The following is a 19,408-nucleotide window of genomic DNA, read 5'->3' as shown; positions in this document are numbered from 1 at the left end:
TTGGATGCTGTCCCTGCGCTCTTCAGCTCAAGGCAAGTGCTCTACTGCTTAAGCCACAGTACCACTTCCGGTTTTCTAGTGGTTTATTGGAGATAAGAGTCTCACGGACTTTCCTGCCCAGGCTGGCTTTGAACTGCGATCCTCAGATCGCCACACAAATGAAACATTTTGCTTCCCAGATGGGCTCCAGAATATGGACATCCCCTCTGAAAAATAGTTCTTTCCCGTTTAACTATCAGCAGCCAATTAAACAGTATGTTGACTTTTTTTCTTTTCTTTTTTCTAGTAATTTTTAGGCTTCAGCATGTAACTGCCTAAGGCTGTACTTAAGAGATATTTGTAAATCTTTCTTTTGCCTTGTGATAACAGAGAATACTATGTTGAAAGTCATCTGACAATTTGTATTTTGATTTAAGTTTTATAAGTTGCCATTTAAAGAAGGGCAATTGCTCACTGGTAAGCCCTCTTAAGATGTTAAAGCTTTGATCTTAAATCCTGGGGAGGCTTTGCTGAAATTGGAGATGGCATTGCTGACAGGTTTGTCTGTAGCTTTTGTTCTGCTGTTAATTAAACACACATATACACACCCTTTATTTACTAACCTGGAGTAAAATAATTGAACTTGACTTTGATTTTTGATATGTGCAGGTTTAGAGAAACATCAAAGTAACATTCTTAATCTAGTAAAACTTTACTCTCAGACAAACATGAAAGAGTTCTTGATCCCCAAAGCTAGTTTATCTTTTTTGCTGTAAAGCATTTATTCTCCTCAATGATAAGAAAGGTTCAGGGCTAAGTGAACATCCCTGCCCGGTCCTTTAAGTTTCAGAGGGTTATAGGCTCTGTGCTCTTATCCTGCGCATAAGAAGCTTGCTGTGTAGCAGTACATATACTTATCCATGTTTTTGTACTGTTGATGCCTCCAAGATCTCCATCTTAAAATTCTTAAAGCTTGTTTTCATCTTAGTTTTAGATCTATTGAATAATTATGTATTTTTGTGTTCATAAGCCCTTTATGCTCCTAAGCCCTCAGAAATGAAGGCACAGCAAGACGAAGACACTTAAATAAGCAGAGGCATGTTTGAACCCAGTGATGGGGAGATGTGTTATGTCTGCTTCTGGAAGCCCCTGGAGGCTCATTTACTCAGAACTACTACCTGTGTGAGTGCCAAAGAGACCAAAATCCTGTTCACATAGAGTTTACCATTCTCATGGACAATAATGATAGTCATTTTCACAATTGTGATTATCACAATAATGATAGACATCTTAGAGTATATTGGGGTGTTAGAAAACAATAAGATGGCAAAGGGGATGGTGTTCAAGTTGATTTGAATTTTAAATAGGATGCTCAGGCCACACTGATAAGGTAACATTTGTGGAAGCCAGCATTGGCATAAGTATGGGAAAGAGGCAGAAGCAAATGTAGATTTTGAGGTGGGGTTGCCTGCTGGGTAAGGGCAGGAGGATCCAGTGGGGCTGGGAGCCAGTGAGTGAGAGAATAGGAACTGTGAGAGATGGGTACAGCTGTTGGGCTTTGTGAGAAGATCAAGACCTTGACTCTTTCTCAGATGGGAGTTGTAGGAGAACTTGAGTGGAGCTGAATCTGGTTTACATTAACCAGGATGGCTGTGACTGGGGCAATGCGAAGAGACTTACATTGACCCAATTCAAAGATGGTGATGGAAGCAATAGAAGGGATGAGAGTGTGTGGATTCAGGGTATGTTGTTAAGGTAAAGCCAAAGAGTCTTCTGATTGATTGGGTGGAAGAGAGGCAAGGATACTTGCAAGATCTGAGCCTGAGCATCTGGACCATGTGTGCTGCCACCCATACCTTAGTATTGATGTATCTTACAGGTCTCCCAATTATTATCAGATGATCACTCCTGTCCTGACTGTGAGCTTGTGGGCACTCCGGTAGCCAGAAATAGCTATGTGATCTTCTCAGTGATTGCCGAGGGATGGTATTAGCCAATGAGCAAGAACTTTGTTATCGGCAGATTATTGGCACTGTTTGTTCACATTTTCTGTGGGATTATGATAGGTATTGGTGCCATCAAGCATCTACTTTAGCTTTTGGAAAGTTCAGGAAAAAAGTAGGAAAGAAGCTAAGGTAGAGAGGAATGACTAGGAGATCCTGGAAGCTTAGTAAAAACCTCTTTGAAAAGAACAATATCAGGGACAGTAAAGTGTATGTCTTTCTCTTTAAAGGGTTTTTCTCTTTTAGTTCAATCTCTTGTAGTTTCCAATTGGAAGATAAAGGTTATTTCCAGAATAACTAGAGAGAATGCGTGGACTAATTATTGTGACAAAAACAACGATTAAGTCCCACATTTTGTCCTAGAGGGCTGGCAGGAGAAGAGTTCACGGGTCACTGTAGTCAGATAGTTTATGAGGCACAGTGGTTTTCCAAGAATCTTCCTCTTCACTGTACCCACCCTAATCTTTCCAGCTTCTGCAAACCACCAAGTCTGTTGTAAGAGAACAAGAGGACAGAGTTCACTACGATGGTGGTCAAGCATAGAGCCAAAAACACTCCTATTCTGTTTATTTACCAGTAAGCCTCATTTCCCATCCCTACTTGGCTCAAGTGGGGGGTGGAGGATATCTTAATCTGACTCAGTTCTTATCTCAGGAAGAGCAAAGGGTAGCTCCGGAAGTCCTGTAAATAGGTGCAGCACAGAATGAAGAGGAACAGGGAGGGTGGAGACCAGTGGAAACTATCTTTGTGAGGCCAAGAAATCCATAAGGCTGATGAGCTGGAGAAAGGAGCAGGTGGGGGGCAGAGTGCCTAAGGGCACCAACTGGAACCTACCAAGATGGGGTGAAAGGGACACCAGATGGACTGGCATTTGGTCAAGGCAGATGGTGGGCTTTTATATTTAAAAGGATTTGTAAATCCCAGGAACAAGGAGCCATAAGGGTACTAAGGACCTTTAATCCCATTATCGAAGACAAGAGTGTGCTCTTTAAAAATGTAAACCCACCAATTATAGAATTTTTGTTATCCAAACCTTGAGGCAGACAACCAGCTTTGAAGCCTTCAGGGACTGTGAATTCTTTCTCTTTAGAAGGAAACACTGCAGAAATAGTCTAGGCATTAGAAGTTAACAGAAAGACTCCCGCTCTAGATCTCAATGTGAATATACTAAATGTCCTCGGAACCAAACACAACACGATGTTTTTGTACAAAATGGGCTTGCTCACATGTGGAGTTGGAAGAACAGCTAATCATATACATAGCGATTGCTCAATATGTTGAGTAAAATTTGAAAACCAAAGCATTTACTGCTTCCTAAAAACATCCAGCCTCTAAGCCCCCTTCCTCAGGTGTTGAGTCTAGACCAGCGTGGCTTGCATTATCCACGGCTGTTCTCCTGCAAGCCCACGATACAACGTCATATTCTCCATCCCTTTTGTATCCCAACACTTGTTTGAGGGCCTAGAGTTATTTCCCAGTTTCCCCCCACCAAACAGGACTCGTCCTGAAGGAGATTAGACTCTCAGGTATAATGTGGAGATATTATTTTATGCCCACATATGGCTCGAGCACGGAAACAGTACCTACAGAGCCATATGTCTCTTGTGTGGACGAAGCAGAGGGCAGGAGTATAGGCTGTATGCAGCAGAATTCCAGAGGAATCTGCCTGCTTTGTATCACATAGTGTCTGATTCTCCCATTGACATCAACAATCTACAAAAATTCGTAGAAATGTTAAATATGAAGGGAAGATTTTAGGCTAGTTCTGGTGATTCACACCTGTAATTCCAGCTACTCTGAGGATCATGGTCCAAGGCCAGCTGGGGCAAAAGTTAGTAAGACCTTCCTCTCAATCAGTAAGCTGTGATCCCAGCTACATGGCAGGTATATGCAGGAAGATCATGGTCTACCCCAGGACCTGGACAACAACACAAGTCTACTTGAAAAATAACTAAGGCCGAAAAGGGTTGGGGGTGTGCTTAAGTGGTAAGGTGCCTGTCTACTAAACATGAGGCCTTGAGTTCAAAACTCAGTACCAGAAAAGAAAGTTTTGTGTAGTGTGATTATCAAATCACTTTCCTATTTGGAATATGCAAATGTACCCATTAAGTGACTGTTGATTCGATAATACTGTATCATGTTCAGCTATTTCATCAATATTTTCAGCTATTTCCTAAATGATTGCCATTGTTAATTACTCTTGAAAATAACTGATGATTAGCTAGGCGTTGGTAGCTCGTGCTTCTAATTCTAGCTACTCAGGAGACTGAGGTCTGAGGATCAAGGTTTGAAGTCAGCCAAAGTAAGAAAATCTGTACGATTCCATGCCCAATTAACTAGCAAAATGCCAGGCGGGAGGCATTGCTCATTTCATGCCAGCCATGAGCAAGCAAGCCAAATTAGAGTGTGAGGTACAGACTTCAAGCCAAAAGGATGACTGTTATTTTCTGGTTGACATTGAGCACTGTTTTTGCTCACTTATTTTTCTGTCTTGAAGGTATGGAAACCTAACAAGCCCAAACTGTGAAGAAGATGGAAGCCAGAGCTCTGCAGAGTCCAGGACAGTGATCAGGAAGTGAGTATTTTCTTCCCACCCTGAGATCTCATGCAGACAGTGCAATAGAGAATGTAGTATAGCAGAGCTAGCTTTTCCTTCGGAATACTGCCATGATCTCTGCTAGAATATCTAAGCATAGCCTTATTTTTGATGATCTACTTAATGTCCACTTATTTAGCCCATAAAAATGTATCCAGCACCTCTTACTTGCCAGGCACTGTTCTAAGGGATACAAGATAAACTAGTGAACATTAAAAAAACTTTTAGTTCTTATGAAGTTGGTCTTTTAGTGGAGAGAAACAAAGAACAAACACAGAAACATGAAGAAGAATGAAACAGGTGGCAGATAGGTTCTGATGGTGTGACTGGTCACATGTAATATCCTGGCAGGGGTTCTGATCTGGCAATCTGTGAATACAGCTGCATGAGTTGCCACATAAGCCTGTGAATAACCAGACTGAGGTCTGTGGAACAGCTCCAAGGTAGAAACAGTGTTGGAGAAGCATAGTATATAAGCTGCAAGACCCCGGGGGCGGGAGGGGGAGAAAGAGGGATTATATAAGGTGGTGGTGGACTAGACCACCTGAAGATGTTAAGGACATTGGGAAGGACATTGGATTTGATTTAGGTTTCGAGAACCATGCTGTGGCCTAACTTATATCCCAAAAGGTTTGCTCCAGCTCTGGAACATAGATCGTGGGCAGCGGGGCTAGGGGAAAGGGCCAGGTCAGGGAGGCTGGTTAGGCCCCCTATATCCAGGCAAGGACTGACAGCAGTATGGACTGCAACGGAGTCAGCAAGCCTCTGCTGCTGAGAGATGTGCTGCAGTGGATGGGTTCACAGATGCCTCCAATGGCTGTGGTTTGAGTAACCGATAGGCTAGAACCTTGAGTGTATGAGACTAGAAAGATCATAATGAAGAGCATGCTGGGCTGAGAGTGTGGATCAGTGAGGTTGTCTTATTAGACATGTTAATTTGGGTTAGTTGGATGAATCTAGGTGTCAGGGAGCCATCTGGAGTGGAGGTCCATACTTGAGCAGCTTTAGTTTAAAGGGAGGGAGCGGGTGGAGAAAAGAATGACCAGGGTCATTCTTAGTCCCTTCAGTGTACAGAGTTAGGAACATGGAGGATCTAGGAAAGGAGACGAGAACAGAACAGCTGTGGGAAAGGTGAAGCAGGAACACCAGGGATTGGGTCTAGAACTCAGGGAGGATGACTGACTGGATCAAAACTGCCCATAGATCCAGCGCGTGGAGTCTGGAAAATGGCTGCTGTTCTTCATTGCTATTTATTTATGTATTTTGGTGGCCCTGACAAGCTCAGTGTTGGTGGCTGGAAGTTAGGCCAAAACAGGATGAAAGGGGCAAAGTAGAGTCTTTGAAACGTCTAAAGGGAAATTAAGAAATGGGGTCTGGGGTAGTGGGTGGTAGTGGGTGACCTGGGGTTTTATTATTTTTGTATGTGATTTTTTTTAAATGGGAGATTGTTTATGTAGATGATCTAGAATGATCTAGGAGATGTTGCAGAAACACTCATGATGCAGAGGTGGGTGACCACTGTGGGGTGAGTGATGGATGTTTGGATATAGGCAGTAGTGCCCCAAACCTCTGATTAAATATTTTGGTGGGGGGGACCAAATGTCTGGGGGACAGGTCCTGTGGATTTTTTTTTTTTTTGGTCAGTTGTGGGGCTTGAACTCTGGGCTTGGGCACTGTCCTTGCACTCTTCAGCTCAAGGTGAGTGCTTTACCGTTTGAGCCATAGGGCCACTTCTGGTTTTCTAGTGGTTTATTGGAGATAAGAGTCTCATGGACTTTCCTACCCGGGCTGGCTTTGAACCGTGATCCTCAGATCTCAGCCTCCTGAGTAGCTAGGATTATAGTTGTGAGCCACAGGCACCTGGCTCTGGTGGATTTTTAAAAAATATATTTTTATTTTCTTTAAGTAGTTGAACAAGGAGTTGCTATTTTAACAGTGCTTCTTGATCAGTGTTACCCTTTTAGCATGCCTACCCATCACTCCACCCCCACCCCTTCCCTCACTTTTCTTAATTTTTGGGCTATGTATGGCTGTGTTTTTCGTTTGTTTTTAACTCCATGAAGAATTTACTGATGGTCTCCTTTCCTTAGCGAGTAGCAGATGAAATCAGAAATCAGAACTTTTAGAACTCTTGAGTTATGTTCAATGTAGTTTTGTAATTTTATAAAATTTCTGACTCACCAGTGTAGGCATCTGAGGGACGAGGGCAAGGTATGATGGGAGGGTTGCATTGTTTGTAGAGGGCTGGGGAAAGCTTCTGGGAGGAGGGGACATTTGGAGGATGGTTTGGCAGAAGGAACAGTGGGACCAGAGCAGAAAAATTTAGTGCCCATGGAATTTGGTGGAATAACACAGAATTGATAGTGCTGTTTCATGGTTCACATGTTTGGAGTGGGGGGGAATCCATGGAGCTAAAGCTAGGTTAGTTACATTGTGAAAGAATTCTTAATTTCTCATAATGGGTTGTGATGGATATTTAGTTCTAAAATGCTCTTAAATGTTGGGTACCAATGACTTCTGACTGTAATCTTAGGTAGTTGGGAAGCTGAGATTGAAAAAATGCTGATATGATGGCAATCCCAAGCAGAAAAGTTCTTGAGACCACTCCACATCCCTACCTGCCGCTCCTCAGCAGAAAAGTAGACAGTGCATGCCTGTTATCCTAGCTACTATGGGAAGTCTAATATATTTGGATCACACCCAAGTGCCCACCTGGGTAAGAAAGGACATTCTAACTCGACAATACCATTTCAGAAAAAGGCACTACATGTGGCATAGCAGTAAAAGTGCCTCATAGCAAGCATGAGTCCCGGAGCTTGAACATCAGTACCGAAAACAGTTCTCACAGGAGAGAAACAGTATATCCAGACAGCTGGTTTTCCGAGGGAATTAGACTTACCTTTCTACCTGGTGTGACCATGAGCCCACATCAGTGTCACCAGGAGGCTCATTAGAAATGAGGAACCTCAGGGGTGGAGCCTCTTAGAATCTGAATCTTAACAAGATTCTCGAGTGATTCCTAAGCCTTTCAGAGTTAATAAATCATGATTATCCATGCACACTTACTAACATATCCTTTAAATATCTTTAAATAGCCAGTGGCTCATGCCTGTAATCCTAGCTACTCAGGAGGCAGAGATCTGAGAATTGTGGTTCAAAGCCAGCCCAGGCAAGAAACTCCATGAGACTCTTATTTCCAATAAACCACTAGAAAATTGGAAGTGGTGTTGTGGCCCAAATGGTAAGCACTCGCCTTGAGCTGAAGAGCTGAGGGACAGCACCCAGGCCAAGAGTTCAAGCCCCCGACCCACCAAAAAAAATCTTTAAATAATCTCTATCTTTAAGGAGTTGTACAAAATTTATGCGAACATGTTCACATGTGTACATTGAGTAGTAGGTCTGTGTTTGCCCAACAGTGCTCTGGTTATTTGTCTGCCTTCTGCATCCCCACCTGCCTCAGAAAACATACTTCAGCTTCCTGATACTCATTTTGTGAAACTGTCAGTTAATTTTTCAAAGGAGTTACATCATAGAACTCCATACTATGGCCCTGTATATGATTTCATATATGTTGTTTATATCTTAGATATAGCTTCCACATAGGAAAGAAAACATGCACCCTTTGTCTCTCTGAGCTTGATTTACTTTATTTAAAATAATTTTTCCAGGATCCATTTCCCTGGAAATGACATAATATTATTCTTCCTGAGAGATGAATAAAATTCCATTGTGTGTGTGTGTGTGTGTGTGTGTGTGTGTGTGTGTGTGTGTGTGGTGTATAAATATGTGGTACACATATGCAATATATGTGACATATGTAATATATATCTATATGTATAACATACATAAACATATCTATCTTACATGAAATACTAGTTTTTGAAAAAAGACCCTTTTGTAGTAGATGCTTTGAAACAAATGCGGAAAAGATATTGTTAAGAATTGAGTGATCACTTTATCAAGTGTAGCCCATACTTTGTGACCAGATGCAAGCAAGTTACAGTGTAGGTGTGCTGCCTCTGAGTCAAATCTAGAGTTACCATTCACTTAACAAGCTAAACTCCCAAGAAGAGCAAAATCCAAAAAACCTCCAGATCTTTTCTGGTTCCCAGAGAGTGTTTTGAGATTAAATCGGTTTTGGGGTGGGCACAGTTCAGAAAATGGATTGTGCTCTGAATGTGAAAAGTCACGTCATTATTTTAAAGACCTGCTGAAATTCATTGTATGCCAGGAACACTAATGTGGGTGAAACTCCTGGCTGGGCTGCTTTAAAGGGCTTTAGAGTGTTCAGCATAGGAGGCTTTAACAAAGAGCTTCAGAGAACACCCCTGAGGGGTTCATCATCTGGGGACAATGGTCCTTTCCCAAAGCCTCACAATGACTCGGTGGAAAGTTCTTGACCCTTTTCCTCCAGCTGGGTTGCCTTTTTAAAAAATTATGCCTCATGAAAATATACCAGTTTATTTTATAATGGGTTGCTGTGTCCTGCAAATTCTGGAATGTTAAAACCCACCTCCCTGGTGGCCTCTTTCTTCCTTCCCTTGCCCTTGCTTCCTTTTCACTGGTTATTCCTTTCATTATAGTTCTGATCTCAACTTCACCATTCTCTTCTCTCTCTCTCTCTCTCTCTCTTTCTCTCTCTCTCTCTCTCTCTCTCTCTCTCTCTCTCTCTCTCTCTCTCTCTCTCTCTCTCTCTCTCTCTCTCTTTCAGCTATCCTTCTGATATTCCCCTTCGTAGGTGGGATCACAGCTTTGTGGTTCTCAGATGAAACTCTGGACTCACCTTCTCCCAGACACATCCAACACTGCACATTTCCCAGTCTCCCCAGGTCTCTGGCATCTGACTTGTGGCAATGAGTAAAGGCTTTCTAATGGCTGATAGATGTCTGGGAGGTGTGGCTATATGGCATTGATTCTTAACAGGGTGACTTTTTCTATCACAGGACATTTGGCAATGTTTGAAAACATCTTGGTTATCTTAACTTGGGTGGTGGTGGTGATGCTACTGGCACTTGGTAGGTAGAGGCTACAGAGGATGTCAAACTTCCTAGAATGCATAGACAACCCCTCTCTCAGAGGGATCTGCCCTTAAATGTCAACTGTCTTGGTAAAAGCCTACTATATAATGCCGGAAGCCGTATTACTCAAGGGAAAACTACCATCTTTATGTTCATCTAAGCATATCTGTTTGTAAACATTTATGTTCCTTTTAATAATGAGGTGAATGAAATGCTGAGGTGGTCCGCATCCTGGCTGGTCAGCAGGTGGAAGGTGAAAGATCCTGGCCAAGAGCCAGTAGAATTCAGATTCCTCCTCCCTTCTTACTCTGTCACTCTCCAGCCATGTGACCTTGGCTCCATCACCTCATCTCTTTCAACTTCAGCTTCTTCATCTGGAAAATGAGCCCTTGAAATATATGCTCACTGATTTGTAGTGAAGATAATTTTTAATCTCATTTTTCAGAAACTGAAACAGGGACAAGTTCCAAATATTTAAAACTTTTGAACAGTAACCTTCATCACTTTTTTTTTTCTCCTGGAAAGAGAGTGTAACTGCTCTGATAAACAGGAAGAACAAAAGATAGGCTTTGATTGGCTTATTATTCGTGGTGACATCACAGCTATTCACCATGGTCATAAATAAAGAGCTGAGCCAAAGCATTGCCTGTGGGGAAAGGCGAGGTGTGGTGGAATGCTCTAGTTTCTCTTTGCTATGACTCTGTCCTGTTGTGATTTCAGGTGGGAAGCAGACAGCCAGAGTCCAGTGACCATCTGAGTAAACACCCCTCTGAGAGCCCCTGCCATTGGCTTTGTAGACTTGGGTGGAGGTTGGGTGCTGTCAGGGAATCACCATTGATTTAGAAAAATATCCAGGTCTCATTTGATTTTTCAAATAAATCAAGGCATCGTCCTGCCGGTTTATACAGGCACCAAGTTACCTGTCTTTTCCTCTATCTCTAAATACGGATCTAATCAACTTATCAGAGGATGAAAGAACTTTGAAGAAGGAAAATGTGGAGATACAGATGAGACATTCAGGATGAAAGCTTGGTTTCTGGTGTCTTAGACCACAGCTGACTGACGTTCTTTATGAATTAAAAAAAAATCTCATGTTGCTCAGAGTGAGTCCCCCCACATGCAGAACAGTTGTAAGTCCAGCCCCTAGTATGCCTGGCATGGGCTTTGAACAGTGTCAGCAACCTTTAAAGTCACCTGGCCCAACCTAGAATATCCTCAGCTGCCAAGAATTCAACTTCCATTCAACTGCCAAGACTTCCAGATGTTGGGATTTCAGCACATGTGATTTCTGAAGGATGGACTGATTTGTGTAAGCTGTACTGTTTTTGTCTAGCTCCTCTAAGCTGGCCCACTGTTCTGTAACGTGGACACTCACTTCCTATGACAGAAGTCTCAGCCCACATTCATTTCACCAGTTTCATCCTTCTTGCTAAGACTTTTATATGATAAAATGCTATCATTTACAAGATTAGAAACCTACAGGAAAAGGAAAACTATATTTAGGAAAAACTTATTGCAGCCATTGGATTTAGGAGTGAACAGAATGTGAAGAAGAAATATTAACAGCTTAGAATTTTTAGATTACGAATCTTCATTCTCCAAAATGTGTTATGTTCTTTTAGGTATGTATGCCTTTATTTGAAGGGGTTTAACACTTCTCAGGAAATGCTGATTTATTTCTCCCGCTAAGGACTACTACGATGTTGAAATAATTTCTGTTTCCTTTCATCGAATCTCATCACTTCCCTTTTGGAATAGCAAGTTTTGTTTGCTCAGGCTCTTTCTTTCTTCACATTGATCGACTCAGGCAGTTTCCATTTCCACACATTCAGATGATACAAATGACATTCTTGTAATCTTTTCCCAGAAACTGGAAATAGTGGCAGCAGATTTCAGTCACTTGAAAAGCATCATGTGAATAGTAGCAATTCAAGACATTGGATGCACTTCAAAGGAAAGGCCATGAGTTAAAGAAGGCTGGCTGTGATGTTTAGTGCCGACCTAGCGGAAAGTGTTACTGCTCTCCCTGAAGTTTCGATCAATATTCATTCCAGAAAATTCAAATACCCTATGAAAGCAATTCAACTGAATCTGAGAGATTGGAAGAAAAAAATGGAAAAAGAGGAGGAGTTAAAACAGAATAAAAACAATATTTAAAACTCTAAACTTAGAAGAATTAAAAGTTAAAATATGAAAAGGCTTTTTTTGGTGGGGGAAGTAAAAGCAGAACAAAAGAAAAGAAATGGATACACAATATGCCACATAAAAGAGCTTTGTATTGTCTTTAAAATGGTCAAACAGGACTAATAAAAAATAAAAGTTTAGTTTTAAAAGCTATTACCTAGATGCCAGTCGTTCATGCCTGTAATCCCAGCTACTTAGCAGGCAAGATCAAGAGGCTCATGATTTGAGGCCAGCCTAGGGAATAAACTCATGACCTCCATTTAAATCAATAGCTGAATATGGTGCTATGCCCCTGTCATCCTACATACATGGGAAGTGTAATAAGCAGGCAAATCATGGTTCAAGCCAGCCCAGGTATATGTATAAGACCTGATTTGAAAAATAACAATGAGGGCAAAAAAGGTTGGGGAGCCTGTGCCTTAAGAGATAAGAGTACTGACCTACCATACAAGTTGATAAATAATAAACATTAAAGTTGTGCATTTAATGCATGTGGGTAGAAAGTTGCTGAGCAAAATTTGATGTAATGATTAAGGAAGAGCAAAACAAAAGTTAATAGTGATGCCCAAAAGAAGTATCAGTCATAGGAAAATATTTTCTGCATGTTAGAGAGAGGCGAACAGGTTTCATAAATCACACTCTTGACATTCGAGTCACCCAATTTACATTTTAGCCACATAGACAAGAGAAATGATGACATCACCATTGCCATTTTTACCACTGCCACTTTACAGTTTGTGGTGTGCTTGTTCCATGCAAGGCACCTGGGTACTTCTTATTTTGTTTTACCATCACAGATACACTGAGATACTGCCCTCTTGTTATGTGCATATTCATTGAACTTTCACAGAACCTGAACTTTGACTAAGAAGCTCTGAAGTAAGAGCTCTGGTTTTTGGACTCAGGTTGAACTGTGTTCTCAGACTATTTAATTTGAGCATTGGGATCTCAGACGCTCCTGCTTTTCTTCCACATTTGCCTAGATGATAGTAAGAAGACAACAGGACTACATAAAGAATGAGGTTATAGTACCACCGTTAGGGCTGACATTTGGCTACTGTTACCTGAGATCTTTGAGTTTGGCATTCATTTGCCTGGCTTTTTTTTTATTGTTATGGAATGAACACTGAGCAAGGTCCCCCAACAGTGGCTGTGAAATGTGGAGGTTAGACTTGCTTCCTTGGAGAAGGAGATGATTTGAGGGGCATGAGGAAAGAAGGGAGACCAAATTAGCCAGGCCCATCAAATGGGAGCCTGCTTCCTGTTCAGTGTCATGTAGCTCCTGACACTACCACAGAAACTCCATTCCGATGACTGAAAACTATAGAAGAACTCAGTAATTTTTTTTAAAAAATAGAGGCCTATTTATAGCATGAAAATTTCCTCCTCCAGCTGGGAAGAATGAAAGAACGAGTTATTGAGATCCCTAAAGATAATGCTCTTTTCTAATAGTAGCTAGAAGTTATTGACTACTTAGTGAAATAGTGCCCATGATACACACTGCATAAACTTTTAAAATTTGTATTACTGACCTTCTCTATTATTATTCCCGTTTTATGGATGCAGAGCTTAGAGGTTAGGGGAACGTGTCCAAAGTCATACTGTGAATAAGTCAAAGAGCTTAGATTTCACTTAGACCTTTTCCTCCTCATTTGTATTTTGTCCTATCTGATAAAAATGGAAATAGTTCTCTTAAGTGTTTTGTGTCAGAATGAGAGACAGATGTGTAACTTTGAGTAATTTGCTTCAGGCTCATCTTATCCTACTACTTGGCCTTCTCCCACCCACACTGGCTCAGGATTTCTGAGTGTCTTATCAGGATCCTTTTGCCCCTCCCCCTGTCTTGGAACTTTTTCTCTTCTTTCACCACACCGTGGACCCTGTCCTGTCCTTGTATTCTGGTGCTTGACTCTGCATTTATTTCCTGACTTATCTCCATCCCCCTCTTTTATTTTCACCCCCATCCCCGCTTACCACTATACCAAAGTGGGACAGTGGAAAGTACAAGCAAGCCTTGTGAGACAGCCCTGACAAGTCCAGATAGTAATGTTTCCATCCTTGTCAGAAAAAAAAGAAAAGGAAAAGGAATAAACTCTTCCTTTGTTCTCTCTCATCAGAAAAGCCATCTTGCTAGAGGTCTCAGAGGCAGCTTCTGTCTGGCAGCCTTCCCCGAAGCAATGGAAAACACTCTGAGACTAGGAGAATGAAGTGGAGGGTCCAGCCCACAGTCAATGTCAAGGGTGACTCAGCCTTCATTCCTTGAAGGACCCCATGCACTAGATCCCAGCTTCACAGCTTGGCAAAGGCCAAAGCCATGATGCTTGGAAGGCCTACACGCTACGTGCATCGTCTTACCTCTTTCTTGTATGCATTTGGGAGGAAGTCCTAAAATAGAAAAGTATTTTGCTGCCTTTTAAAAAAACGTTCCCTGTCTTATCTTCTGCTCGTGATTAAATACAATAGATAACTATCTCACATAGATTTCTGGGGAGGGAAAAGAGCTCTAAATGGGCAAAGTTATTCTTGTCAAAGTAATCTCATCTCTTGGCTTGAAGATTGCATTTTATGGGAGAGAGAGTGTAAGCCTGTAATATTTAAAAAAAATAAACTTCCATCAGTTCTGTAATGTCTTACCACCTGTGGATTTTAACACGATTGAATGCATTTAACTCAAAATTTCTGTACTCATTAAAACTCTTTTCTTTGAACATAACTGCTGCCATAATGCTCATCTCAGCCCTACTGCTTTGTATTTCCCATCTTCAGGTCAGAGACAGGGTCTAGAAATGTACTATTTTCCTATATCTCCTGGTCAACATCCCTGTCTTCTGCCTTTTAAACAGGTATTATTAAATGTAACTTTTGCTTGGCTAAGAAACAAGTGAAATGGAAAATTTAATTATGTTTAATTTACTCCTCTGTGTGTGTGTGTGTGTGTGTGTGTGTGTGTGTGTGTGTGTGTGTGTGTGTGTGTGTGTGTGTGTGTGTGTGTGTGTGTGTGTGTGTGTGTTTGTGTGCTCTTTCTGTGACTTGAACTCAGGACCTGGGGGCTGTCCCTGAGCTTTTATTGCTCAAGGCTAGCACTCTACAACTTGAACTATAGCTTTTCTACCAGTTTTTTGGTGGTTAATTGGAGATGAGTTTCACAGACTTTTCTGTCAGGGCTGGCTTTGAACCACGACTCTCAAATCTCAGTCTCTTGAGTAGCCTGTATTACAGGCATACACTACAGGTGCCTGACTTCCCTTCCTTTTTTATTCTTTAAATAGGTCTTCCTTAAATCCCTCAAGTGTTTTTTTTTTTTGCTCTTTCACCTCAAGACCTTTGCTTCTACTGTTACCTCCTAGTTCTCATCCATTGGGCATAGTCTTATCCTTAAGATCTCAACGTTTAACATTGCTTCCCCAGGGAGTTCTTGCTGAAGCCCTGACCACGCTCACTCCCTGTGAAGTTCCATGCTTCCATGGATCCCTGGATGGCCCTACTGTGATGCTCAGAACATAAGCAATGATTTTTCATGAATACAGGAAATAAAGGGAACTCACTGTTAGTTTAATTCATGAGTTATTTCTCCCCAGACGTTTGTTTGATGGCATGAAAAGCCAGAGCAACAACTTGTGCAAAAAGGGTATAAAATCATGGTTGTTATTAAGAATGCCTAAGGTACAAAAGACAACCCTAGCTGTCCCTTCCGTTCTTGGGTATAGCTGCTGCCTTTGACCACCTACCTGACTTGCTTTCTCAGATTTACACTTCCTCTTGGAACAAAGGATTTTGCTGGGTAACCATCAAAAGATGGCTTTGCAAAAGGAGATCATGAGTTAGCTTTCTTACCGAGTTTAGCTTATGTCACACACAGAGCTTCAAAGTCTCACTCAACTTTCTGTTCAACTGGTGCTCTACCATTTGGTGATAGAGTCAAGAGGACTGTTCTGCATGGGTTGGCCTTGAACTGAGACTGTACACATCTCAACCTCCTGAGTATCTAGGATTACACGTGTGAGCCACCAGCACCCAGTTTATGTCACAATCTTAATCTTTTCATTTAGTTTCAGAAATTACCTCTTCAGTTCTCAAGTCATGGAAGAACCATCTCTTGCAGTTAGTATTATAGTTGGCTGTCTGAATAGATTTGTAGCAGATTATCCTCAGTTTGTGTGTGTGTGTGTGTGTGTGTGTGTGTGTGTTGTCCAAGTGTATAAAGTATTTATTCATAATAGTTGCCTTCTTTTAGCAATGTGTAGCCACACATGTGGTATGATTTGTATTTCTGTGATAGTTGTCAAACATTCTTTGAAATTCATTTTCATGAGTCTTGATTGATGGATCATTGAACTGGCAAGTAGTTGTAAGAGTATTACATCTGTCTTGACAATCTCAGGATGTGCTATTGATGTATATCACTGATCACAAGTGGCAGTGTGGGAGATGAAGGCAGGTATTTTATGTCTCTTTACCAGATGGGAGTTGGTGAAGGGCAGAATTAACTGACTACCCCAACATCTTTAGTTCCCAGGTGACCCTGCGGAGGAGTTGAGTTTTCTTTCTCCAGGCCTCCTTCCTTGTTCTATGTGGTATCAAGTGACTTTTCCAGTCTAAATGGCTCACCTTTCCTCAACATTTGTGACTTCACAGCTGGATATCCCTTCAATAGTAAGCTTTCTTATGCCCTCCCACTCAGTTCCGGATAGCGTGTAAGTTAGATTGGGAGTGGAGCAAGACAGGAGACAGGGGCAAGACAGAAGGACCATTGTTACTAACTCATTGTGTTTGTGCCGTTGTGATTTTGTGATGCTGCTTTCCCTTTTGGAATCTTAAAAGTTTCACATTTGTATCTGCTTCTTAGTCTGTCAAGGACGGAAAGTTTCTTCCCAGGACTGTCAAACACAAAGCTACTGTGTGCTTCAGGCAAGGGGCCAGTCCTTTCCAGAAAGTCTCCCGCTCTGGCATTCTGAGCACCACTCTGCTGCTTAGGAGGGCAGGGGTCTTCCTGCATTTTTATTGTGCTCTTGGGGTTTGTCTTTTCCTTCTTCTATTTTTTCCCTCACTTCATTCTTCTTCTGTGTGAAATGTCTTTGCTGGCAAATTCACTGGGTTTGCATCGAACTTTCAAAGCCTTCTCTGGCTTGGTGGCAAGGAAGATCACTGCCACAAAAAGCAAAGCAAGTTCCAGAACTAGCTAAAAGTGTCTTGAGAAAGACAGGATAGGGCTCCCCTTTGCCATCTCTCCAAGTCTGATTGAAGATGCAGCCTCACAGGGACCTAAATTCTGCATGATGTACATTTGCAGAAGTACTTGCATGCAGAGATGTAACTAAGAATATACATTCTCTCCTTGTTCGTAATTATAAGAAGTCTAAACTCATTTACTGTCTGCCTATCAGTAGAAGCAAGTTTAGATTAATTTCAGTGTATGGTGCAGTGGAATGCTGTCATCAAAAAATAATGAATGAAGCCGGGCGCTGGTGGCTCACGCCTATAATCCTAGCTACTCAGGAGGCTGAGATCTGAGGATCGCGGTTCAAAGCCAGCCCGGGCAGGAGAGACCGTGAGACTCCTATCTCCAATAAACCACCAGAAAACCGGAAGTGGCGCTGTAGCTCAAGTGGTAGAGCGCTCGCCTTGAGCTGAAGAGCTGAGGGACAGCGCCCAGGCCCAGAGTTCAAGCCCCACGACCGACAAAAAAAAAAAAAAAAAAAATAATGAATGATCCAGAGTGATGAGTGGAGAGATGTTTATACAGGGCATTCAGTGAAAAAAATGGACGTCGAATTGTATATGCATATCATGTATTTATATATGTGTATATATCCATAGGAAAGTTTAGAAGGAGACATTTGAAGCTATTAATATTAGATTATTGAAATAAGATTAGAATCAAAGGGAGTAGATATTTTTATTTCATATACATTTGTAAGATCTGCTAATTTTACAGTAATTAATCAGTTGTCATTTAAAAATGAACCATTATGAGCAGTTAAGGGATAAATGATAGATTAATACCTGTGATTTTGAATTTCTAGGTGGAAGTTCTTTTAAGCTAAGAAACACTGAGGATCAGGTCATTACTTGTTTGTCTCATTGTTAGGGCAGGGCCCTTTAGCTTTTGCTATGAGGTGTGACCTACCTACTCCATGTCTGTGGTACCATTAACATCAAAGGGTATCTTCACATGAAGTGTTTATTAACACTTTCTTTCCTTCCCTCCCTCCCCCCCCTCTGTTTGCATATGTGTATACTAGGATTTAAACACTAAGGCTCAAACTTTTATTCAGCTTGATTTATCATTGCTGGCACTCTACCACTTGAGCCACACCTCCAGACAGACTTTTCTTGTTATTTTGGAGATGGAGTCTTTTGGATCTTTCTGCTCCATCTTCAAACCATGATCCTCTGATCTCAGCCTCCTGAGTAGCTAGGATTCTAGGAATGAGTCATTGGAACTGGCTTAATTCACCTTCAGAGAAGTACAAAAGTGTTCTTCTCTAAAAATCTACCTGATATATTCAAACATCCAGAATTCCTTTGTTCTGATTCTTCACCTATGGTCCTGTCATGATTCTAGGCTCATTGCTTGCCAGAAAGAAGGGAAAATATTCCATGAAAAAGTCACATTGCTCAAAACATGAAGTATTAGAATGCCACTTCATTTTTATTCAACTCAGGACATTTGGTTTCTGTGAAGAAAGGAGAAATAATGAAGACAATGTGAGGACCTTAAAAAAATAAGTCCACTAATTTTATTTTACTTGTGTTTTTAATTAATTCAGAGCCTAAATTACTTTTTTCCAATTTATAGAAGGGAATGACATTTTTATTATTATATTTTATCTAAGTATTTAGAGTATTTGACTATGGACATAATTGATTGTTTTATGTGATCTACTTTTGATGAAGATATTTGAATATTATAGTTCTTAGTCTCCATGGCACACATTAGTGTGGTGTCCATAGGATGGAAAAGAGTTCATTCGGTTTTCCTTGATGGTACTTCAATTCCAGAGTTAAAGGTCAAGTGGGAGTAAGTCACATTTATGCCTCAATTCCAATCCTGCTTCTGGGCATGACATTGAGATGTGAAAGGCAAAACAAACTATAAAAGCCCAGCTTGCACTACAATGGCACATGCTGGAGAATATAACTTTCAGTCTAGCTGTAGTTTATTATTATTATTATTATTTGAAGCATAATTTAGATGATAATTACAATTTTAAAGTTTTCAGATTTTTTATATTAATTTTTGGATGTTTTTTGTTGGTACTGGAGATTGAACCCACTTGCCTTGTGCATGCTAGGCAAAGGCTCTATCACTGGGTTACAACCTTTAAAACATCTTTGTTTTTTAAACAAAAGGTTTTTGGTCAGTGAGGCTTTTAACTTAGGTGAGAGTTTGTATCTTTGTCAGCAGAACATGGATTAAATTATAGTCCCTGTCATCTTTGCCACTTATTAGTGAATATACCTTGTTGTATCAGAAGGCAGAGAATCTGTTTTCTCCATAGAACATAGCCTGGCACGTGTGTGATTCGGAAGTGCCTGATTCAGAAGTGCCTGAGCATGGGGCTGGGAATGTGGTTTAGTGGTAGAGTGCTTGCTTAGCATGCGTGAAGTCCTGGGTTCGATTCCTC

General features: G+C 41.2%; 1 protein-coding gene across 4 annotated transcripts in view; it reads left to right on the top strand.

The window, feature by feature from the left end:
• The window catches only part of Rgl1 (ral guanine nucleotide dissociation stimulator like 1), a 246,838-nt gene that overhangs the window by 177,764 nt on the left and 49,666 nt on the right, over positions 1-19,408 (top strand). For all 4 annotated transcript variants that reach the window (XM_070034281.1, XM_070034279.1, XM_070034282.1 and 1 more), the window contains one exon: positions 4,480-4,557. In XM_070034281.1, coding sequence (XP_069890382.1) covers positions 4,480-4,557 — 78 coding nt within the window. The remainder of the gene's footprint in view (positions 1-4,479; positions 4,558-19,408) is intronic.

Source organism: Dipodomys merriami, unplaced genomic scaffold (assembly GCF_024711535.1).
Source record: "Dipodomys merriami isolate MVZ:Mamm:240054 unplaced genomic scaffold, mDipMer1.0.p SCAF_24, whole genome shotgun sequence".
Lineage (NCBI taxonomy): Eukaryota > Metazoa > Chordata > Mammalia > Rodentia > Heteromyidae > Dipodomys > Dipodomys merriami.
This window is presented reverse-complemented; position numbering and strand designations above follow the sequence as displayed.